The sequence below is a fragment of the Dama dama genome, chromosome 20 (genome assembly GCF_033118175.1).
Source record: "Dama dama isolate Ldn47 chromosome 20, ASM3311817v1, whole genome shotgun sequence".
Taxonomy (NCBI): domain Eukaryota; kingdom Metazoa; phylum Chordata; class Mammalia; order Artiodactyla; family Cervidae; genus Dama; species Dama dama.
In genome coordinates, this window is record NC_083700.1 from 106151553 (window position 1) to 106175806 (window position 24254).

The 24254-nt window shown below is 41.9% G+C and overlaps 1 protein-coding gene across 6 annotated transcripts in view; it reads right to left on the reverse strand.

Moving 5' to 3' along the window:
- Positions 1–150: 150 nt before the first annotated feature.
- The window catches only part of THRAP3 (thyroid hormone receptor associated protein 3), a 70250-nt gene continuing 46146 nt past the window's right edge, over positions 151–24254 (reverse strand). For 5 of the 6 annotated variants that reach the window (XM_061122379.1, XM_061122381.1, XM_061122380.1 and 2 more), the window contains 10 exons: positions 19151–19318; positions 14317–15222; positions 12064–12777; positions 10954–11126; positions 10122–10233; positions 8847–8931; positions 6527–6714; positions 3998–4193; positions 3415–3558; positions 151–1678 (listed from right to left, as the gene is read on the reverse strand). In XM_061122379.1, coding sequence (XP_060978362.1) covers positions 1457–1678; positions 3415–3558; positions 3998–4193; positions 6527–6714; positions 8847–8931; positions 10122–10233; positions 10954–11126; positions 12064–12777; positions 14317–15222; positions 19151–19287 — 2877 coding nt within the window. In that variant the 5' untranslated portion in view covers positions 19288–19318 and the 3' untranslated portion in view covers positions 151–1456. The remainder of the gene's footprint in view (positions 1679–3414; positions 3559–3997; positions 4194–6526; positions 6715–8846; positions 8932–10121; positions 10234–10953; positions 11127–12063; positions 12778–14316; positions 15223–19150; positions 19319–24254) is intronic. The other variant, XM_061122384.1, reaches the window with a different exon arrangement.

Here is a 24254-nt window from a genome sequence, read left to right on the forward strand (position 1 = left end):
GGGATGGGGCTGCAACAGTCTGGGCCCAAACCCCCCAGACATCTCATCTTTCTGGTTCCCTGAAGCTGTTATGGGGGACAGCCACCACCTGCCCCCCACCACACCCAGCCACACCCACTCAGGGTGACAATGACCAGAACCATTTACATCTGCCACTTCATTTATTTTTTTATTTGCAGGAGGAGTTGAAACAAATCTTAAGGGTATTTTCATTTTTTTTCCCCCCCTAAACATGAATCATTCAAGTAAAACCAACTTAACTATAGAAATGTAGCAAAGTAAGGGGAAAGTAGCATAACAACCCAGGAGGCAAAGGTTGGGGGGGAGGGGGGAAGAGGTGGGTGCAGTCCGCATATAACATATGCATAAATGCCATATGATTCACCTGCTCAGGACCGCCTCCCCAGAAGGCAAGCACAAGGACCCATTTTAAGAGGATGTTTTCCCCCCAAACATCGGAGAATGTTTCAACTTAAAGCTTAAGGTTAAAAAAAAAAAAAGGAAAAAGAAAAAAAACACAAAACAAAAAACCCCCACAAACCACCCAGCCATAACCACCTTCCTTAATCGATCATAGGAGTTTCTTTTCATTTTATAAAAAGATTAATAAAAAATATTGAAAAAATTATTTTCTCATCTTATATTTGTAAAGATAATAGAAGTCAGAAGTTTCTTAGAAAACAGACCAGAAACTGCCATCCAGTTTCCACCCCTGTTGCTGAGAGGATCAGCAGGACTAGAAAGTTTGGGATACTGGAGCTGCTGGTGGAGAAGGGGAAGCCCAGCCCACAAGAAATCAGAAAATATTGGGGGGGAGGCTGCGCAGAAAAGGGGAACACAAGGTGGTCAGAAAGGCCTTGAACTCCTCCTCGACATACAAAACCAATTTTTACAAAGACCCACGCAGTTTGGTCCCAAACTGAGGTGAACACGTCAATATTTATTCACATGCTTTGTTTTCTCTTTTAAGAATCAAAGTTGCCCAAATTAAATCTTTCTGCTAATGTTACTATATATGCCTAAAAAAAAAAAGAGGGGGCTTTTAAAATAAGGATAAAGAGACTGAAAATCATCAAATTAGTCCTCAGCTCCAAATGAAATGAAATGAAGAATAAAACTGTTGGTTTCTAACAGGGAACAAACCAAAATCCAAGTTATCGCTCTGCCCTCCCTACCCCAGCCCCCACCCCACACACCAACAATAAACGAGAAACACGTAGCTAAAGCCCAACATGGTGTGTTCTGCTCAAGAGCTGGGCCTGACCCCAGGCCCCACAGCCAGCTGCCTCTGGTGGGACGCCAGGATGCTCTTCGGCAGTTGTAGGATTTTGCATGGCTGGTGGGGGGTAGGGGTGGGATTTTCAGAATCTTCTCGAGGCTCCTCTGTTTAGCTCCTCACCAGCCATCTTCCTGGCGCCTCTCTCCCTCGGGCAGGGGCTCCCGGCAAGGGTGGCCGCTACTCAGTTGTAGGCTGTAAATTGTCCTTCTCTTCTCGGTTCTCTGTCCCACTCTCATCGTCTTCAATCTCTCCTTCCTCCCCACTGAACTTGTCATGGGCCCACTTGGGACTGGTGCTGGATTTCCGGAACATGAACCGGCCCCGACCACGGGGGAAGGCTCCTCGGCCCCGGCCCCGGCTCACCCACTTCTCACTGCCTTCGCCTTCACGGTCATCATGCTTAAAAGAAAAGGAAAACGGTCATCAATGCCAGAGTAAACAAGAGCAGCCTCTCCTCTGCACCTACCAAACGTGACTCTGCCAAAGGAACCTATGTCCTGTCCTCCCTGTCCCCTACTCAAAAAATGCTACCGATTCAGATCTAAGAGAATATTCAGTTCGGTTCCTTGAATTCTAACACAGTTGTTTAGGCATTATGATGATGATGATGATAAAATCTTCAAAGACCTTTTCCTACATTATCTCATTTAATCCTCACATCTACCCTACCCTATTATTATCACCCTCCACTATGCAGATGAGAAAACAGCCGGAGGAACTTTAAGTAACTCCATATTATTTATAACACACTCTCTCAAGGAGGGGGTGGGGGGGGTATAAGCCAATCACCCCCAAACATGAAACTATTTCTGATCTGAGTTGTCTGTAAGCTAAGAGAGGAAGCAACACAGAATACACACATAGCTGGGAGTCTTTTCCAGCTCTCCCCAAGCCTCCCCACCTCAGCCAAGAACAGGCAGTGAGACCAAGGGCAAATGGCTCACAGTCACACATCAGTACTGGCAAAGGCAGGGCCAGAACCCAGCCTCCTGTCTTGTATCTTTCCTCCCTTCTCTAGTTTTATGCAAGAAGGCAGTGTGGCAGAGTAGAAAAAAACAAAACCTATAACTCAACCCCTGCTCTGATGATCTCCTGAGAGAGGAGGAGGGAACCAATGAAAGAATGAATGAGAAAGGATTTTGAAAAGTCACTATTACCTCATCAGCCCCATGGCTTCAAAGAGTCTGAACCCTCCACCCACACAAGTAGTACCTGAGGCTCCTGAGGGGTTAGTTCAGCTAAAGGGCCAGCTGCTTTTTCACGAGCCTAAATGAATCAGGTTGGCAACGCTCCTTCAGGGACAGATAGGAGCAGGGAAAGGGACTTTGTACAACCTTTCATCCTTCCTCTAAACAGCCCCACTCCAGTACCTATCCTGGGCCCAGTCCAGCCAACATTTTCCTAGATATAGGTTCAAGGGTCCTCTAGGAGTCTCAGAGTAGCTTTCAGCAGCCCCAGAAAAGCAAAGTTGGCTATGCACAATGATTTACACAGCAACCTGCTTCCCAGCTTCCTGTTTCCAGGCCAGTCCTCATGGGTGATGAGATTCAGCAGTAAGATTACCTTGGTTACAACACTCAGTCACATCTGCTTGGATCTGAGCCTGCTGTTAACACAGCAAGGCAACAGAGCTCTCTCAGTGGCCAAGTAATTCAGCCTAGAAGAGCCCAGCTCCAGTGGTGTTTCATTCTGGAGACAGGTGCCCTCCCTCAAAAAGAGAACTGTCTTTCCTGTCCATATTGTCCAGGGGCGTGACAAGGTGGAACTGCCGCCTCTGGGTAAGGTAATGGTTCTATCCCTTGTAAAGGCTGAAGGGAGGCTTAGGGTGGGTGAGCAATAAAATGATTTCACAGACAAAAAGGCAAGAGCAACCTTTCCTGCTTATCCTGGAATCCACAAACATCTTAGATAACACTTTCAAGGTCAGGACTGCCTCTCTGGATAACAGTCATCTTGCCAGGACTACACTAGCCCGCAAGTACACACGTACCCAGTGCCACACCTGCACGCAGTTCTAGAAAAATCATGGGGTCACAAAGAGTCGGACACGACTGAGCGACTTCACTTCACTTCACTTCATCAGCTACTGTGTATGTCAAGGCCCCCTCACCCTTCCTGGTTATCCCGACACATACCAAGTAGTACTTCTTGCTTTTGGGTGTGTACTCAGGGTCCCATTCCTCCTCCCGGCTTCTCTTCTGAAAATCGTTGTTGCTGCTGCTGCTGTTGTTACCAGAATAGTTGCCTCTGCCCCAGCCTCTTCCTCTGGCTCGAAACTGCTATGGCAATAAACAGGGAAAGGAACAAAGGGTCCATGTAAGGAATGGAGAAAAACAACTCCTTGTCTTCTATTAAAATACTTTTCTGCTGTCCTCCAGTCAATATGCTGGTTAACTGGTTTTTAGCTATTCCCTTTCTGTTTATCTCAAGTCTACAGCCCAGACAGGGGACAATGCCATAATGGCCTCCCCTACATACAGCAGGAGTTAAAACAAGTGAGGAATTTCAGATTAGAAGCCCGAAGAGGCTTTCTGGCTAAGTAATTATGAACAGGAAAAAAAAAAATTAAAAATGGAAAGCCTGGGGAATGGGAAACCAGATTCCAGGGTCTCCTGACCTAATCACCTGTATCGAGGGCAACAAAATAAATATTCTGATAAGCACGTAATTAGAATTAGCAGGAGAAAGGGCTTAAAGAAAGGGGGGGCAGAGTCTTACAAAGGTCCCTCGAGCTCTGCCTCCTCTCTCACTTGGACCCGAGAAGTCTTTGGTCCCCAGTCTTGATTTGTCAAAGCCCGTGGTACTCTCCTCTCTCTCTTCCGTCTCTTCAGTGTACTCTTCCGCTTTGTAGGAGTGGGATGACTGGGAAGAAGATGATGATGACCTGGACCGGTCTCGTGCTCTCCGGTGCTTCCTATGAAAACAGAAGAGGCAAGGAGATCAGTAAGCCTCTCGGGTACAGTCCTTGTCTGGGGGCTCATGAATAAAGAGCACAAGGCAATCAAGAGTGTGTCTGTGATGAGAACTCTGAAGACAAGTAACCGGAAAAACCAACTCACCCTCAACATACCCACCCAGGGAACTGGGGCGCTTCCTCCCAATTCTCTCAGTCATGGTCACTGATATATCTATGTCTGAGCCTGTAATAAACACGGGACACCCACATACAGGAGGAGGGACAAAACACAGTCCATGCACAGCCTCTGGTAGCTCAGCCTAATACATGTGCATGAACTGGAAAGACAGAAGGAAACAAACACTGTAATGAAAGCCACAGAGTATGTGGTACTGGGACAGGCTTTACACATTACCATCTGTTTCAACTTTATATTAGTTTTATTTCTCATAGAAGACTACAACCTGTCTTGGGAGGCAGTTCTAAAGATCGAAAAAACAATGTGCTTAAACACTCTACACTGACACAGCACGCATATATGTCAATGGCAATTATGATTGTTCAGTACTGTTTTCCCCATGTTATAGACAGGAGGTTCAGGCGACGGAACTAGGCAGATTTGGATTCAAACCTAGCACTAATTATACCAATACTCCACAAACCCTTCCCCGTTCCACTGCGCTCAAACAGGTTTAGGTCATTAAGCCTAGGATCTGGCAGAACTCTTCCCAGAGTTATTTCCCATCTGTCCCTTCATCTGGAGGAAATTACAGACCAGGGGCAAATTAAACAGAGTAATACAATGAGTCACTGTATATGTACTAGAGGTCGGGGCCAGTCCTGCCGTGTGGCAGTGGAGGAGGGTACCAGCCACCTCTAAGGGGGCAGAAGAGCCAGCTCCCGGGAGCACAGGACTGACAGGGAGAAGCCAGCCAAATGTAGGTAACCTGTCATTACCCTCCTCCATTATGAAAAGCACCTTGCCAACTCCCCACCCCCACAGCTACCCCAACCCCCAAACATTAGAGAAGATCAAAGACAAACATTTGAATCCTGCTGGCTCTAAGTTATTCTCATTGGATTATTATATAACGCAAATGTTTGACTCCTAGAAATCAGCACTACTTCAAGAGATTTTCAAAAATAAAACTCCAAAGATCCTGACTTGAGTCCCAACACTGCCTTTTATTTAGCTGTGTGATCTTGGTGAGCCGTTCTTCAGTCACATGAGAAAGTTTTTTTATACAGTGAAACAGTGACACAATTATCATTTTTCTTCTTGCCCCAGTCACAAAATACTAGAATTGCAAGAGACTTGATCAAGGTTACACAGCAACACAGAGGCAGTGGCACAAGTCCCAGGGAAACAAATCCGGATCAGTAATCCAAGTCCAGGCCTGAAAGGCTTGAAGGGTCCTGCTCCCTTTCCACCAGAGAAGACTACTGTACCCCAACTTCCATTTCCTGTTGAGGATTATCAGATCCTCTATCTGTGGGTAGCTCTGAAAGCTATTAGGGCTCATAATGTGTAAGTTAACTGAGCGGAAGGGTAGACAAAGTGAAACAGAAGATATGAGCTTACTTCTCTATCTTTCAAATAGGCAAAAGGGATAGTCTACTGTCTCGCTTATTTCAAAAGGATTGTTATCAGAAAATGGATGTATAAGTGTTTGCCAGCTAAAGTTCAGGAACACAAAAGTAGTGCTGCTTCCCACAGGAAGGCGTGGGATTTCAATTCTGCAACCTTTAATGCGCATGACTGAAAAGTCATGGAACGTTCAAAAATGTAAACAGAGACAAGACCTTGGCATAAATGCTGCCTTATGAAGTTCAACAATGCCACCTTTGTTTAAAGAATATTTGGAACACCTCTCTTGGAAGTGCCTGTGAAACTAGTTTAAAAGGCAAGAGATCAACAAGCTTGTCCTATCTAGTTCTGCCCTGTTTCTCTGACCAAACACTGTTTTTACTTGACAACAACTTTGAGCCATTTTAAAATATAAGATGTTTTAAAACATAACCTTCACAAGACGATTTGTGATAAGGATGGACATGTCAAAGAACATGTCCAAAACAAACGCAAAAGAAACTCCCATGATTCTCTACACTGTCCCTACAACCAAATCAACAGCCTGTCTCCCAAGAGGCCTCCTTTGGGCAAGGATTGTGTCTACTTTCATTCAAAAATTCTATTTTCAATCTAGGGACCTTAATTGACAGTTAAAAGAAGCTGCACAAAATCATTCCTAATTGTTCTCCAGTGTGGAGGGTCTGCCATAGAGCCTAATGAGGGGCAGACAAAGGAGTCCACTCGGGAGACTGAATGAGGCAACAGACAAGGGTTCACGTACTTCTGCTTCTTTGATCCTTTATGAGTTTTCTCTGTTTTCTCAGCTGATCGCTCCCTTGAGTGGCTTGAGTCTCGGGAATCCACTGATTCTCTTGATTTACCTCGTTTAAGATCTCTCTCTTTATGTTTTTTACGACGTTCAATATCAAGGCGGAGATCAACAGGATCATCTTTGTATTTTCCCTCAGCCTGCCAAGAGAAATCAAAATTAAGGTTTTTGGGATTCAGGACTACAAACTTAACCACCCCACAAACTGTGGTTTCTATTCCAATGGAGTGGTACAGAGGAAGCACTGGGAATGTGAGGCACCTCGCCCAACTCGGGAGAGATACAGGATGTTCCACCAAAGTCACTTCATGAGGATCCCTAGAGAGCCCAAACCAGTTCTCTAGAATAATGATGATAACCTTCTGCATATGCTACACACACACACACACACATACACACACACACCCCTCTTGCTTTGCTATTTCCCTCTGTGGTCCAGTAATGACTTTGGCTAGCTGAAAAGCTGAGAAGCCCAAAATTAACTCTGGAAGGTGTTTGGTGAGGCTGGCTTAGGCTTAGTCACCAGCAGGAGTGGAAATGCTGTCATCTTTCCCCTACCTACACTGTGGCAGCTACCCTGGACCTATCCTCTATTTGGAATTACCTCTCAGTACTGAGTCCAATAATAAGACAATGGAAGACTTACACAGCCTTCCAAAATGTTAGTGATATCAACAGATTTCTCTAGAGAAGGCATATCGAAAATCATAATAAAGAATTCATAAAGTTTGCAATACCAAGTCAAAGTTTATTTTAAAAAGAAAAATGAGAGAACATTTTCTCACTAACTTTCTACTAGTGAAACTTATCACAGTATATGCTGCAGACAGAATGAGCACAACAACAACAGCAGCCTTCTACCCTAAACTATCAGGCAAAGGGCTTTCAACAGGTCTTGAGGAACTCAGTGAAAGCAGAGGAGCAAGGTGTTTTCAGGCATGTTATACACTAAGATTTGTCTCCTGGAAGCAAAACCTTCCTAGGGACTTCTCTGGTAGCCCAGTGTTTAAGATTGTGCTTTCACTGCAGGGGGTGTGGGTTCAATCCCTGCTCGGGGAACTAAGACCACACAAGCTGTGTGGTGCGACCAAAACACAAACAAACAAACAAAAAACCTCTCTAAAAAGAGGAAGGGATGAGCAGTTCACTCTGTATTAACAATTACTTACACAACTAAGCTTTTTGTTGAAATAATGAAGTTTTAATTAACAAGAATGGTAGGTGGTAACTTGGTTTATTTTATTGCATGCTTTTCTTCTGAGGAGGGAATGGGGCCTCTGCACCCTCCAAAGACCAAAAAAGAGAGAAGTACAGCTGCAGTTCCCTTAGGCAGTGCACACAGCATCTCTAATGAACAGGCTGTGTAGGGCAGAGAGGATGACATCTCTCCTGATGTTTCAAAACCTTGTGTGTTCACATGGTTAGTGCCAAGCTGGTGGGTACTTGGAGGAAAGGGGGAATGGGAGAGAAGACAGACTGTGCAAAAGTGCCTCTCATCACATTCAACCAACAAGACAAACTTATTTGGAAAACTTGAAAATTACTACTTTTAGAAATAGTTTCAGCAACATTGGAAGAGTCATCTCCATAGGGATTAAATTTCAATCTAATCTCCACAGGGTCCCTATGTGGGAACTGACGGTTAATAAATACTAAGATTTTTAAGAACCCAAATCTAGTACCTCATTGTAACAGACTGCACACAAGCTTTAATCTCTTAGTAACAGTGTTTACGTGCACATCATTACACATGTAGCTGCGCTATCAAAGCAATGTTTAGCTTTAAAGTAACAGTAACCAACAGATGATAGATATGGCACAATGTTAGGAAAAAAAATCTGGACTAGCTGCTTAAAACAGTCTATTCAGTTAAGATATGAAAATTTCACTCTCCTCTGACATGCATGTCTTTTTGAAATCATGGTTGGAAATAGCGCATGTATATAGTTGATTTGATAATACTTACAAGCAGAAAAATATCACAAAAAGTTTCTTCTCTCATCATGGGCACTTGTTCCAAAACTCCTCTCTTTTTTTTCTCAAGCTCACCTCAATAGACTTTGGGGTCATTTACCATATTCTAACCACTTCACAAAGGTTGTTGATACATTTAATAAAAATTAACCCTTTGTAGTTCATTTTTAGAATTATGCCCATCCTTAAAAGAAAAACACAAACTTAAGTAGAGAGTAATTTAAACAAACACATTTCTGTCAAGTTCATGCCCAACGCACTCATTTTGTTGGAATTACTGATCAAAGCAACAGTTCACCTTGTAGCCAGGTTCCCGGGGACTTTTCATTTCGTCATGAGCCAAACCATGTTTTCTGAATGTACTGGGGGAAATGTCTATCCTCCTAAAATTGTAAACACAAAAATTGTTCAACATTCCATAGTGTGAATATAGCATTTTAGTTCATAAGTGAAGTAGCAGAAACACAGGCATTCCTTTTTATTACACTTACCTTGTTTGTTTATATACTTACACTCTCCCATAGGTATGTATGCACAGGCACACACGTACATGTACAGACACACACACTTTCTCTCTCCCTACTTTCCAAACTCAAACAGAAGGAACTTCATATTCCACCCCGTACTGTTACAGTCAAGAAAACAGACTCACCTATAGCCTTATTTATAATCTTAAATTCACAATGAGACTATCTATGTCCTGCTAACTTCAAAAAGCAGTTTTCACCTTGGGAACTGAAATATAATGGTTCATTATTCACCAATATGATAAAGTCTAAGTAAGAAACAAGTGCCTGGTGTGACACACATCCCCAAAGACCCTAAATCCAAGACTATTACAAACATGGTCCTCTTACCCACTGCAAAGGTTCAATCAAAGTTAAGGCCAACTACGTTTCTAGACAAAGTCCCTATTTGCTGAATAAATTCCCACAACCAAATGTTTAAACCTCTGGGCTTTTTCAACCCTTTGACATAATTCTGTAAGTTCTTCTATCTCCATCCCCCACTTGCTGCAGATTCTCCCAAAGGAAGAACCAATATATGAAATACATGGTATGCTTAAAGGAACATTTACTTTATGTAAAGAAACCTCACCATGACCTTGGGTTATTGTTTGCAAACTCCTCCTGCAACTCTCACAACTCTTAAGAATACAAGGTTTCTTTTATATCAAAAAGGGCTGCTTTCCTCAGGCCCAAAGGGAGAAACATGGTAATCAAAGCATGCCCTTTCCACTACAAACCTAGACTATGGAAAGCATTACCTTAAATTCTGCTATTTACCTAACAAGTGGCAAAAACAAGACAAGTTTATTCTCTGGTGAGCAGTCTTTTGGGCTTCCCTGATAGCTCAGTTGGTAAGGAATCCACCTGCAATGCAGGAGACCCCAGTTCAATTCCTGGGTCAGGAAGATCCCCTGGAGAAGGGAAAGGCTACCCATTCTAGTATTCTGGCCTGGAGAATTCCAAGGACTGTGGAGTCCATGAGGTCACAAAGACTCAGACACAACTGAGCGATTCTCCTTAGGCAGTCTTTTATGATCACCTCCAGTGTAAGCCAAGGTCCTCACCTGTGAATCTCTGGGCTTTTCTTGTTTTTAGCTGCCTCCTGTTCACTTCCTCTCTTTAGATATTTAGTAAAGCGTTCATGCAATGTCATTCCGGAGGACCCAAAGTGATGCTCTGTGGGGAGTCAAAGAAAAATATGTCAGGCTATTAAAGGCAGACCCAACATTCAAACCCCTCTGCACGGATGAAACTGCAGCCACAGTCATGTGAATGAAGTGGTCAGATCCATATAACAAACATACTATGACAAGTAAAGAAAATTAGCTGGTTCAGAAACAATCCACTATTGAGCACTGGATTGCCATGGTAGGACATGGATACAAAGATACTATTCTATGCATCAAGAGCACCAACTCCCGCCTAAGTTCCAATTTCAGATGAAACTGTAACTGGCCCAAACCCAGCTTCTAGATCACATTCTTCAGTCTGTCCACCTCCATTTGCCCAGAAGATGGCAGAATAACGTGGGACAAGATCTATAAGATGCTGCTAGAGGTATCTATGTATTAATATAGGACAAATCAGATGGGCCGGGAAAGCCACTTTCCATACCTCCCTTTTCAAGCAATTTAAATCTTCACATGAAGGATTTCACCTAGCCTCAGGATCCCAGGTTATCACTAGTATTTTCACAATATTCAGCTCTCTGATTAGAAAATGGAAACTTACCCCTGGGAGACATTTCCTTCAAACCAGCCCCTAGGTTCAAAGGCCCTATCGATGAGATAAAGGTCCTCAACAGACTCCCTCATGCCCTGTCTCATCCTTCAGCTTGTTACAAAGAAAGCTAAGCATGTAGAAAGGGAACCTGAGCAGGCTGGGGTCAGGACTCACCTTTAACATGATGAACAATGGTCACTATATGCTGGGCAAACAGCTCTGAGGGGCTCCGCTGAGACTGAGCTGACTGTATGTGCTGGAAAATGGATCGAAATTCCTGCTCCTTTTTGTTGCTATGAACTAGATCCCGACAAAGCTTTCGTTCCTGAGCCAATAAGCCACTGGGTCTGAAAAATAAACACAGGGTGGCCCAATGTAACAAGATACATAGAAAGTCAGAACATTTAAGTCCTAAAAATACAAGTATACTTTTGAAAGAGGTGAATTTCTCTGCAAAGTTCCTTTTTAAATTCCTAGCAAAGTACAAAGAACCTCAAGGCACCGTAACTGTGGAAAAAGGCATTTCTCCCTTTGGAGTTTAATATAAACAAAAGGGCAGGATGAACGATTAAACCTCAGTGATTCTGTTCTGTTCTGGAGGTGTGGGGGGGTGGTGGTGGTGGTCTCCGCTGATTTTAACACATGACAAATAGTAAGGTATCTTAGAAGATCAACTATCTTGGCCAGTCAAGGCCACTCAGTAGAATGACACAATGCAGCAAGAGTGGGATGTGGCTAGACTGCTCTCAGCAGACTTCCAACTGGCTGCGCAACTTTTACACCAGGTGAAAAGCAGCCTGGGCCTCACAACTCTTTCCTGAAGTTCTCAAACTCCGCACCCCAGCCCCAACTTTCAAACCGTTACATTATTTGATGAAGGCCTGATATATTACACATTGTGACTTAGCTAAGAATGAAAAAATGGATCCTGCATGGTTCCATGGGCAAAGACACCCTAAGCACATTTAGGAAGACAACAGGACAGGCGTGGAATGGGGGGAGGGTGTATGACGTGATGAATACAGTGCAAGAGAGAAACAGAGGGGACCCAGTACCAAGACAGACAGTCACTACAGACTAAAAAGACGCTTCACGATACTGCCCCCAAACACGTAACTACTCTGTGATACACACTTCTCCAATGAAAACAGGGAGACACAAGGGTATTCACATTGAAAATGAGACAGTGGGAGAAATACAGGAGGGGTTTGTCCTTGTTCTAGAATGACCTTATGGAGACAGGTTAGGCTAAAGCCCTCAGGGTCAAGATGGACTACATCTCACCTTGCAAGGTCCTCATCAAAAGAGTCCATCCGGACATTGACTTGGGCCTCTCGAGTAATAGAAAAGGAAGACTTCCCTGTGGAAAAGTCTCCTTTGGCTCCTAGCTTCTCTCGGCTCTCAGAGGTCTTTCTTGGGGGGGGTGAAGAGCTCTTCTCCTGGACTGCTTTGTAAGCAGTCACTCGGAAATTCTTTTCAGGCACAAATCCCCTGTGCCCACTTTCGCTTCTCTTGGATCCTCCTCGCTCCTCCTTTTTGGATCTCTCTGAAAAGGATTCCTCCTCCAACTCCTCCGTCTTTCTTTGCTTTTCCTTCCCTGGAGGTGCGTACACCAGGCCCTCCCATTTGCCTGACTTCTCCTCCTCCTGGTTTTTGCTTGCACCTGCTATGACTTTCGACATGAATTTGGGTTCATCATCAAACTCAGATTCCTTCCTTCCTTTAGCCTTATCTTTATCTTGATCATCCATCTCCTCCTTGTGGAAGTCAGCCATCTTCTTCTCAAAGTCATCTCGGAGCTTATACCTTTTGGGAGACTGGCTACCCCGAAAAGGCTTCTCAGTATCAGTTTTGGGAGCAAATGAATCAGATTTCATTTTTGTATCACCCAATCCCGCATCAGAGAAGCTCCCTTTCTCTTTCATTTTCTCTTTATCAGTATTTGTTTGTTTCTGTTCCTTATCTTTTCCATTCTCTGTCTTCTGTTCATCGAGATACCTAGTTATGAAAACACAAGGGAGACACACAAGAGACTTAAGCAATCTGATCCAAAATAAAACAGCACCATATGGTCTTAGGTTTTTGACTCTCTAATAAGCATGACTTGTGGATTCCAGTGTTGTCAAAGGTGTCTTGATTACCTTTTTGTTAATTTCTGAAAAACTGCTCTTCACAGGTTTATGAACTTTGCATTTAAAAGATAAATGTTCTGTGGAGTTGTATATTACAAAATCAAGCAAAAAGAAAATAGCAAAGGCAATTTTTAGGATACTAAAAAATAAAAACCTACTTACCTGTAAGCGGTCTAGGAAAAAAAAAATTAAGGTCTTATCCAACCTTCACTCAAGTCACTTAAAATCTGCTTTCAGCAAAGTTAACATAGAATGTTCAACCTTGGACTGTTTTGCTTTTATACAACTCACATTTGGAAATACAAGTCTCAAAAGAGACTTCAAATTTGCTTCAAGTCACCTAGAAGACCTAAGTATGAAATATACTGTGAACACAAATAAAAACAAAATACATGTTAATTGGAGGAGGGGGCAAACTTCATCCCACTCATTCTTATGGAAAAGCAGAGTTCATGCCCAAGTGTTCTAATAAGATTCACAGTCCTGGCAAGGAACAAAACCTGTATTTTAAAGCAGACTTACTGAAGATTGGGAAGTACAGGTTCTGAACATCTCATCTGTACCATTAACGGAAAAAGTCTAATCAAATTACAGTTCCATTAATATGGCAAAAAAAAACAACCAAAAAAAGAACCAAAGGGACAGCAGGGCATCAAAGAAAAATGCTAATAAGAGAAAAAGGGGGAGGTGGGGGGCAGGAGGGGCACCTGCTTCGTAGGTCCCTCTTGACAACGTGGTCCCATTGCAACTTCCCTGTTATGTCTCTGCCATCCCAATCCATACAACCACACAAAACAAAGACTCATGCTCCAACTCACCGTGTCCCTCAGGGTAGAAAGACAGAAGCACTATTATGTCCTCTCCTAACAGGCAGCCTGCTTGGCTTCTACTGGAACATACACCCACCTTGTGATTTTATAACAAGGTCTTCCTGGACTAAGCCTTGGACTTTCCCATTCTGCCCAGTCTCCTCAACTGGAGGGTGTGAGGGTGCAGCTCTTCACCATGATGGGCTGATGCAGATCGATCATAGGAGATGGTGGATCTTAGAGGGTCTAACAGCTCCAATAGCCATTCATTTTGGTAAAGACCACATTTTTTTTGATAGCTGACCCACAAATCTCTATTGTTCTCTGGCTTACACTGGTAGAATCCAAGGCAAACTTTAAATGTGAAAACATCATTGTAGAGTAATCTAGAATTTGTGCTGCAATACAAATTCAGGAAGGTAGGAAAACCAGAGTTAAGCTAAAGGTTTCCTTGGATGATGCTTTCAAACTGGCGAAATGCAACTTTAGGAAATGGGAATTACCTCATTACTATTAAGCAGAGCTCTAAGGATCACATCACAACTAAACTGCCAGCCAGTGAGACACAGACAGACAGGGGAAAACGAGCTACTTGCCTCTTTGCATAGGCTGCTCCTCCTGGAGCAGCAGCCTCCTCCTTCTGAGATGAGCCATATGCTGAGCCAGTGGCCGGTGGACTCTTACCCACGGGACTCTTTTTGGATGGGCTCAAGGACCCTGAGCCATGGTCAAACTGACCTTGGTGAGTCCCACCCTGGTACCCAGCACCACTCTGCAGAGATGAGCCCATCTGGGATGTGCTGGAAAGTGGAGGGCTAGGTTTTGGCACAGGGCTAGGACGAGGTGACCGCCGCCTCACCACCACAGACTGGAGGGGGCTTTTGAGAGCTGGGCTTCGCTCCCGGGGACTCAGCTCAGACACCCCTGAGGCCCGTGATGCAGAACCAGCACTGTATGTGGTGGCGTCTGGCCATGGCTTTGAGCTCTCAGATGCTTTTGGGTCTTGAGAGGTGCCTCCAGAGAATGGCTGCTCCTTGGCCTCATCTCCCTGGTTATCCCCAGCAGCCTGGGACGGCCGGCTATCCTTGGAAGAGGACTTTTTCTCCTTCGCAGACTTGCGCTTAGAAGATTCAACTCGGCTGTGGTTGGAGGAAGAACGAGAGGACGAGGAACGTCTTGACCTGTCAGAGGAAGACTTATCGGAGTTTCTGGAGTGGCTCCTGGACCTTGGTGAAGGGGACCTTCTCTTTGGGGACCGGGATCGGGAACGGCCCCGACGAGGACTGTATGCTTGCCGGTAGTTCTGCCAATTTGAGCGGTAGTTTCCATAGCCTCCTCGGTTATACTGGCCCCATGGATAAAAGCCTCTGTTGCGCCCACGGAAATAATAGGGCCTTCTATAGCCTCTGTTGTGACCTCGGAAATCTCGATTCTGATATACTCTTGGGTGATTTCTCTCTCTGTTATGAGCTGGAGAATATGATCTGGAACGAGACCTAGAACTGAAAGAGGGGCAGGGGAGGGAAGAAAAGTTTGAATTTTTGACAAAGCATTTTTATTCAAGAAAACCCTGCCAACAAAGAGGTAAAGCCTTACTCTTATAATTTATTTTCAAACAAAAGGTACAAACTTAAATAGTTAATCCTACTCTTATGGCCACATTAAGTACAAAAATTTAAAAAATCACTTTAACAAACCAGACACTGAGATGACTCATTAATACTACTGTAGCACATTCTACATGGAGTTACATTTCTACAATGAGAGAATATAAAAATGCTCTTAATGTACTTAACAAACATCATTTTAATATAGTATACTAGTTAGTTTCAATGGCACAGAGGATTTTACAGATAGGTCCCTACGTCACTGGAAGAGAAGAAGAACTGCAAGTTGTACCCAGAGAGGTAAGTCTTCAGGTCCTCTGGCCCCACATGGTTTATTTCCTTTCCCACCCACCTCTGTCTGTACAGGGCTAATTTCTTGACTTCCACTAAGATTTGGGTTTGTGAAATACAGCTGCAACATGTCTAAACCAAAGAACACTTAAATAGGGACTCAGAGAATGCATCAGTTCAAAGCTTAAAAAAATTTCAACTGAAATCAGATCAACAAATCAAACAAATATTGTTTTTTTAAACTGGGAATTTGGAAATGGTCTCATTCTCTAGAAGGTCAAGTCTCTGTGGCTGAACTACAAGGTCTTCCATAGGTGCCACAAGAGGGCACCATCCGACCATCACACACCCAAGCACACAAGATGGCAGCAGAGAGACTGCAGACAGCCCCACACCTGCACATGTCAGGTCAGTGCTCGTCCTCATCCAACAATACAGAACTCTAATTCAGCAAAGGCCCATTTCCAGAACTACAGGAATTCAACAGTCATCTAACTCTGTAAAAATTACATGTTCACTATTAAGTGGACTTTTTGGAGCAGGGAACTGGAAAAGGAGCTTGCCCTGTCCACTCCATGCATCAACCTGATACTGCAGTACCTCCAGGAACTGGGGTGGGATGACATTACATATTTACAAATGCCAGACTTATCGATGACAAGGAGGTCTGTTTTCATTAAAAAGCCAAAAGCTGTACTTGCTGGTGTAAGAATCTACTGGGCTTCTTCAACGCCACTTATTGGCTCAACTATAATATAGAGCATTAACTGGTCACTACTTCTAAGTATTAACATTGCCTAGAAATAAGCAAAATTACTAGAAAACTAAAAAAAAAAAAATTCCTTTATATACAGAGAATAAAAACCTTTCAGTTCATAAGCAGGCCTTCTCATATCAGACCTAATTGGAACCATACATTTTTACCTGTTCGCTTATAAGTTTTATAAATAACTCCACTTAGCAATGTGACAGGTTTTAACAACTAAATAAAATGTTATCTTTACAAAGAAACTTAGAAGATAAAATAGGACTGGTTTCCCACTACCCATTGTATTCAGGTTCTTTATCTACCCCAAGAACAAGACCTGGTAAAGATGCAGCAAACTGCTGGCTGTTAATGGTTGCTATTTAAGTATGATTTAAAAAAAAAAAAACAAACTTACCTTTCACACTTTTCACTCGAAAACAGTAATAATACAAGAAAGAAGAAGGGAGAAGCAGATGCGGCTATGAAACTGAATATGACCCGATTTAATGGCTATACTTGAGGTAGGTGATGCACCACCAGCACTAAGGAGGGTTTAATTCATGTGCCCATCCTCACAGGCTACTGCTGCTTCTGTCACCAATTATTAGTGAGGGCCCTGCGGCACACTGCATCCAAAACCCGCAGTCACTGCACAGATGCAGGAACATGAGTCTCTGCAGATTGCAAATGAAGTCATTTAGAAGTCACTTAAAAGGATACAGTCTGTGAAATATAAGGAAACAACCAATTTTCTCCAGTTCTGTAGAACTCAGCAGTTAAGTTAAATTAAAGACATGGTTTCTCAAACTCTCTGGATAGTATACTTTCCTTATAGCAGAGGGGAAACAAAAGAAAAAAATCATGAAACAGATAAGCCAGAAATGAAAGCTGAACATCTAGTGGCAAATTTATCTGTTTCTAAAAAACAGAGAAGTCAGACTAGAATTAAATACAAAAACATTTTTCTAGTGAAGATATTCCTCCAAAATAATCTTCCAGGCATTAAGATGGCACAGAGTGGCTCTAAGACCTACCCCAGCACATACTTCCTGCCTAAGATATCTTTCCTTCATTTACCAAATCGATTACCATGCCAAATGATATGTACAATAAGGAGAAGCGATCTGTCCAAAATACCAGTTATCACAAATATTGCAGAGTTAGTTAGCATTTTTCATTTTGATTTATGTCAGTTCAATTCTCTCAGTTTCAGTTGTACAGACTCTTCTTTTTGAACCAATTACTTAGTTTCCATTTATTAGATTAACTTTTAAAATTACCTGTAGGACCAAATGAGCTAAAACTGAAGCTTAAACAGTCCAGATCAAAAGAATCTGGGTGCAAGGTAGAGCTTACTAGCAGTCTCTGCTTAGTCCTATAGCCTTGTTAGCAACTTCCTGAGGTAAATATATTCAGTGAATTTTCCCTCTTTCTTGGGAGGGTAGTGGAGGCAGTGTGAGAAAATGGGATGGAATTTTACTTTTAGAGACTCTGGCACAATTAGGCAACAGACACTCTATCTAGTACAAAGCTTGAATAAAGTCTGATATAAAACTATATGCCCAAGAAATATGGGAGAGAAAAACAAAGCTAAGACTGATTACCTTGAAGACATAATGTTATTTTTTTTTTTTAATGGAGGGTTTCTTTTGAAGGAGAGACCCAGAGTTTAAAACTTCCTACTCTACACTACATGGAAGTCATCACCATGTATGCACACCTACTTTTTGTTCAATCTCTACTCTGAAATTAATTTTCCAACAGGTTCTCACAGATTCCATTTAAGAATTAACTTGTTCTTGTTGGGAAGGTGAGGGTAGGGGGGAATCCTACCAATCTGGAGAAGGGCTCTAGGACACTCATCTAAAATAATCAGCAGGGGCTCCAAGTGGCAAAACAGAACCATGTCCTTGCCTATTGCAACTGACAAAAAGAATGATTTTGGTGTTTAAATATTTAAATGATCAATATTTCTCTAACACACATATAGAAACTTACATTTATTAAAAGGCTCTTACCCACTCACAAAATTAAGTTTTAAAGAATGAAAAATTGAACTCATGATACAGCAAAAAAAAAAAAAAAAAGACGCTGGAAGTTTGGCACCCTATTACAAGACATAGCTGAAATAAGGAAATAAGAAGGTGTAGAAACTAATTAAAGGATATTGGTGATAAATTCAAAAGAAGTATTTGCACATTTAGTCAGGCAAAATGATGCCTGCAATAGTGACTTTTAGGTAGTTTTAAGAAGTGTTTTACTAAATAGATGCAGCTTGTTGGTAAGTGGCATATCAGGTATATGTAAGTGACTACTGATTAGTTTTTTTACTGATTAGTTTTTAAGGTTTATTTTAGTGGGTTACAGTTTCTTTTTCTCGCAATGTTGATTGCACTATTGCTCTTCTTAACTATCTTTTCTTTGCTAATGACGCAACTAAACTTTGGCCCAAGCCTCCAAAAATACTTCAGTGAAAAACAATCTGGTACAGAGATTTCAAGCAAGTAGCTTGAAAAAATATGTATCTTTCTTTCAAAGTGGATGAAAAACAGTAACTGCTGGCAGGAAAGAAAAGGAATTAGGCAAACAGCATGGCAATCAAAGTTGATTTATTAGAGCTGTAGTGTTTGAAGAGACCTGGAATATCTTATAGCCCAACACTCTACACCTCAAGCTAATGCCCTACCTCCACTTGACACTCACAGAAACAGTCTAACAAAAGATCTTCAGAGACCCACACTGACAAACCAATGATGATTGCATTATACAGTCATACCCCCTTACCTCAGCCTGCGCTTCCTTGAACGAGAGACAGAGCGACTTCGGGATCGAGACTTCGAAAACGAACGAGAACGAGATCTTGATGCAGATCTTGATCGAGAAGAGCGAGATCCAGACTTAGATTTGTTTGTTTTTGACATCTCTGAAGAAAGGGTCACGTTTCAATTATACCTAAGAATAAAACAAATGAGTGAGCCTCTTTGCAATCCCAAACTTCTGTGAACACTTAGAAACAAACAAAAAAGATGAAATGACTGTTTTAGAGAAGAAGGAGAGGGTGAGATGTATGCAGAGAGTAACATGGAAATTTATAATACCATATGTAAAATAGATAGCCAGTGGGAATCTGCTATATGGAGCTCAAACAGGGACTCAGTGATAAATCTAGAAGGGCGGGATGGGGAGGGAGATGGGAAGGAGGTTCAGGAGGGAGGGGACATGGGTGTACCTATGGCTAATTCTTATTGATGTATTGACAGAAAACCAAAAAATTCTGTAAAGCAATTATCGTTCAATTACAAAAATAAATTAAAAACAAAAAAAACCACTCCTTGCCCTTTTACCAAGGAGGATGTCTAAGCAGTACAATTCCAAACATACCATCCCACAGCAGCCAGTGGAAAACCTGACTTGTAATTCTCACTGGAGAACACCATGAAACAGACAAAAATGAAGCAAGCTATCGATAATCTGGGGCATGTAATCTTTTCTCAACAAAGCAGACAAGTTTTGCCAACTAAGGTAACTGTTCATACAAGTAATGAGATGCCCTGAGACAGGGTTTTCCCAGTCCTCACAGGAGAAACTATGCAATGGCATCTTGATTATAGAGTAGGTGGCACTTCTGACCATTTATCTCCCTACTTCCTGGACCGTGAAGCCATGAGGCATATCCTTAATATTCACTTCAAAGGAAAAGGTTTAAAATGTAAGAGACTAGTCTCAAATACTGTAATGCCACAAGAGGATGCAGTACCTCATGTAAAATACAGGACATTAATCCATAAACACAGGAATAAAGTAATTTGTAAGGAGAAGAACCATTAACTTTCTTTTAGCCTGTCACTACCTTCAAGAGCCAACCTTCTTTCAGGGTCACTTTCCCAAGAAAAAAAACAAAATTGTCTTTTTTTTCCCCCCAAAGATCATAAAGCTAGTTAATAGCCAAACCAGGTAAGAACTACAGGACCTAATTCTGTCACGCCTCACTGCTTAACAAAAGATTCTTTTATGTGAAGGGAAAATAATAATTGATGAACATTTCACCCTTCTCAGATTTTCTTGTTATTCAGATCCCAGCTCAAAAGCTCTCTCTCCATAGGCTTGCCGTGGCCACCCACCAATCAAAAGCCATTTTCTAAGGTATAGTCCAATACCTTGTTTTCGTCTTCAGAGCACTCAATCTAGGACTTGAAATTTATTTACTTTGCACTTGTTTACTTTGCTTTCCCACTTGTACCCAAGTAGAATGCAAGGTCCCACTGGCAAAAATCTCTTATTTACTGATGCATCCTCAATGCCCAGAACAGCAAACACTTAAACAATATTTTTATTAACTTATCCTCAAGGAGGGTATCATTACATCCGTTTTTACAGATGAGGATACTGAGCACATAACAGAAAGTAACTAACTTGCCCAAGGCACACAGCTTTAAGTGGCAGAGCTGAGATTTGAACCCAGTTGCGCTGTCTCCAAACCAGTTAACTACCGTTATATTATACAGTCTTGCCAGAGACTAGTGGGATGAATAAATAATCCCAAGTCTCCACTCCTACAGAGTTCACGATCTGGTAAAGAGCACAAGACAGAGACAAACTGAAAGACAGTATTTGTTTATAATTACTATATTCAAGTTTTAGATTTGAATTTTAAGAACTTCTGGCAAGGCAAAGAAGTCCAGGAAGCTTCTACAGCTCCAGTTCATAAGGATTATAACCATAATAATCACAAGAGACATAATTTAGAAGAGGACTGAGAAACGGCTAGGAAGCCAAAGACAAAGGATGATGAGTAAGAGAAATGAGGATACCAAAGGCCTACATCTATCTAGATCCTGCCAAAACGATCAAACTGTTACATGCTCTAGCAAGGTCAAAGATGTTCAGTTTGGAGCCAATTTTCAGACTTTAAAAGAAAAGGGAGGGAACCCCCTGGTGCTCCAGTGATTAGGACTCTCTACTTTCACTGCTAAGAGTGCAGGTTCAATCACTGGTCAAGGAACTAAGATCCTGCAAACCCTGCTACGTGGCCAAAAACAAAAATTAAAAAGAAGAAAGAAAAAAGGAAATGGGGGAACAAGTTAGTAAAACAGGAAATACTCATTTCCACTCCCAGACATTGAAAAACTAACACATTTTCATTAACAGGAAGAGAAAGCTGTTACTTAAATACAAATAGAGCCAAATTTAACAGTTTTATATATATTAAACTTACTAGAGTTGACAAGTATATTCAAGAGTCACTTACTGTGACACCATCCTCACTTTCAGAACTCCTTTAATGTGAGCTGAAATTAAAACACCACTATCCCTGAGAGTTAAGAGGAATAACTCTGGATGATACAAAACCAGAGCTGGAAATAGATCAAATGAATACCTTAACTCATTCAGGAGAACTCTTGAAAGTGAACAAACAATGATAAATTAAAGCAGACTTGGTTTTTGCCTCCATGGAACTTATAATCTAGAGTTGCAGATAGACAATCAACAAGTGAGCAAGCAAAAACGTAATTCCGGTAAGTACTAGGAAGATGGCAAAAAAAAAGCATAAATATGGGCAAATTTATAAAGTGTGGTAGCAAGAGACTCGGGTTCAACCCCTGGGTCAGGAAGCTCCCCTAGAGTAGGATATGGCAACCTACCCCAGTATTCTTGCCTGGAAAATTTCATGGACAGAGGAGTTTGGCGGGCTACAGTCTCTGGGGTCACAGAGAATCTAATCTAACTGAGCATACATGCGCAGAGTGACTTATTTACGTAGGACAGTCCAGAGATGGCATTTCAGCTGTCACCTGAAGACTATGAAAAAGCAACTCACATAAAAAAGGGAAAGGTCCAAAAGATTGAGAAGTCTTTTCTCTTGATATACATAAACATATATAAAACAAATATTTTAGTGTAAGGCAGGGACAACCATATCTAAAGTTATCTGATCAAATTACTAAAATTCATTCAAAACAACTCAGTTTTATTTTGAAGACTTTTTAAATGTCACTGCCGTTACACATAGCTTTTCCCATTTCTAACATTGCTTCCATGTCTATGCTCTAAAAATATTATGGAGAGTGAGACAGACAAATAACACCTTGGAAAATAACTCAGCACCTTTTACATGTTACAAGCATCTAGCATTTGGTTTCTGTTCAAATTAAAACTTCTTCCAAAGGAGATTTTGTTTCTTCAGCAATGCCTACTCTTCTTTAACATGCTGTTTCATTTGGAATAAGACAGCCATGTTCCTACACCAGCAACATAAAAGAATCCAACTACTGAACACACGCTAGCAGGCAGAAACACAGAACACAGTTCCTAAACTCCTAAGTTAAGGGCTGGTATGATCCAAATATCCTCGAACGTTCCAACCAAGATCCTTCAGATGACGAGGTTCCCTATCCGCATCATCACCCTATTTGCCACTGAGTCAATTCCAGTTTCTTCTGCTCCACTGGGATACCGAAAACCATTCAGACACTATTAATGCATCCAAAGATCGCTCATTCCGGCAGCCTCACCACCCGCTGATTCAGAGTGAGATGAGTCACTAAGGCCCTCGAGTTCTTTCTCATAAACCCTCCTCAGCTGCAAAATGTCCTCCTCCTCCATCTTGTACTGACACTACTGTTGTTCTATGCCCTCCTCTTTTTAATTTAAAACCCAGGTGCAGAATTCAAACAGCCTTCTGAAATCATTTCAGATACAATCCTGTCACTTGGAGCAAGGGTTTATCTTTTAAACTGTTTTGCAGAGCCACCTGAGAGGACAGTTTCCAGACCCATCAATCTTTTTTTTTCCCCATCACTCTTTTTGAAACACAAGCATTCACCACCAAACCACTTGTCTTTGGAAGAACAGATACATTTTACTTAAAGCAAAAGGTATATAATTACATGGCTTCTATATCATTAAAAACAGATTCTGAGACTTCCCTAGTGGTCCAGTGGCTAAGATTCCATGCTCACAATGCACGGGACCTGGGTTTGATCCCTAGGTCAGAGAACTACATTTCATATGCCGCAACTAAGACCCAGCAATGCCAAATAAATAAGTTTTTTTTTTTTAATGCAGATTCTATTTTTTACCTCCAAGCAAAAAGAGTAATATTGACAGCAAGGGCCAAAGAAAGCATCTCTACATTAAAGACTCTCAAAGATAAGAAAGAATTCAATTATTCCTTCCCCCTCCTCACGCTGGATTGTTAGGTTTCTTCTTAAGTGTCCCTAGTGACTATGCCAGCCCAGCATAGTGCTTGGCACATGGTAGACGTCTGCTGAATTCACCAGAAGGAACATCCTGGGAGTATTTAATACTGTTTGCCCCATGTTTGGAACACGGTGGATAGGTTTCACTGGGCAGGAGACCGAGTTCCTAATACTAAGTAATGCCAAATATAGCCTCTCAACAGGCCGCCCCAGAGCTTCAACCTTTGCAGCCCTAAACGGTCAAGCTACATATAAACCATGCAACTAGTCTTCAATCCATAAATAATAGGTTTATATTCCAAAAGATCCTTCTCAGAAAAGATTTAACTGCTTAATTTTTTTCACAGATTTACTACTAATCAAGCAAATAAAAATGGAAAGCAAACATACTATAACCTGAAAACAAAACAAGAAGATAAAACAGACCTACAGCCTTCCAAGTATGTAAAAACAATTCAGAACTAAGTTCTTTAAAGCTCTCTGAACCCATGAAAGGATGCAGGAATTGTGTTGGGCCAGAGAACTAATGTACATGGTTAACAGTGTGCTCTCTGAGTATCTGTATCTGTTTTCAATGACTCCACTGCATACTTAATGTATGTACAGGCCTTTGCTGGGCAAACCACTTTTTTCCGTTCTCTCATTTCCATTAATATCAAACTTACTACCTCACAGGATATTCCATTTCC